At 49.2% G+C, this 719-nt stretch overlaps 1 protein-coding gene across 1 annotated transcript; it reads right to left on the bottom strand.

The window, feature by feature from the left end:
- Nucleotides 1-2: 2 nt before the first annotated feature.
- DQ04_19851000 (DUF1237 domain protein) lies at nt 3-464 on the bottom strand (the record flags this gene model as incomplete). Its single annotated transcript, XM_009317862.1, has 1 exon — nt 3-464. A coding segment is annotated over one exon (462 nt), but the record flags the coding sequence as incomplete, so codon positions are not given.
- Between the last annotated feature and the right edge of the window lie 255 nt (nt 465-719).

Raw genomic sequence — 719 nt, 5'->3', positions numbered from 1 at the left:
GGGATCCTGTTGTCAGGCACGAAATGATTGCCGTTGGCAAACTCGTTGAACCCATTGGCGTAGGGATCGATCAACACGGACTGCAGATGGCGCCGCACCAGCCCATGCAGCATCTCCATCAGCTTCGGATCCTGTTTTGCAAAGGGAATGTACGGCAGCACCTGAAACATGGAGTCCCGTAACCACATGGCGTTAATGTCACCAGTGATGATAAAGCTGTCCTGTTCGGAGGCCCGTATGACGGTTGTATCCAACGTGTTCGGAAAGCAGTTTTCAAACAATGTGGCGAGATCCTTGTCCTTCATGCGCCCAGTGTAGTTGGCAATGACCTCCTCAATTGTGTTGGAACGGAACCTCCGGTCCTCCAGGCTCGGTCGCGCCGCAGGGATATCAACTGCCTGTGCGTTGCATGCGCAGGCGAGCCAGCCAAACAACAACAGAGGCAGAAGCACCCAATATTGCATTTGTCGCGTAAATATGTTATAGTATGAGATCTTATTTGCGTTCTTAATGGGATACAATAATGACAGCAATAATAAAATAGGAAAAAAAAGGACAACGAAATTCAACCAGGTGCAGCCAGTTGGACAATACACAATGTAGCCTGTATTTCACGAATGCCGCAACCACCACATGGTCGTTACGCTTCAGTTGCCTTTCACAGAGCACGTCAGAATTGCAGTTATTCCCCTTCTGTGTAATTTCACCGGTGTCCGACA

This window comes from Trypanosoma grayi, assembly GCF_000691245.1.
Source record: "Trypanosoma grayi strain ANR4 Tgr_1985_V1, whole genome shotgun sequence".
Classification (NCBI taxonomy): domain Eukaryota; phylum Euglenozoa; class Kinetoplastea; order Trypanosomatida; family Trypanosomatidae; genus Trypanosoma; species Trypanosoma grayi.
This window is presented reverse-complemented; position numbering and strand designations above follow the sequence as displayed.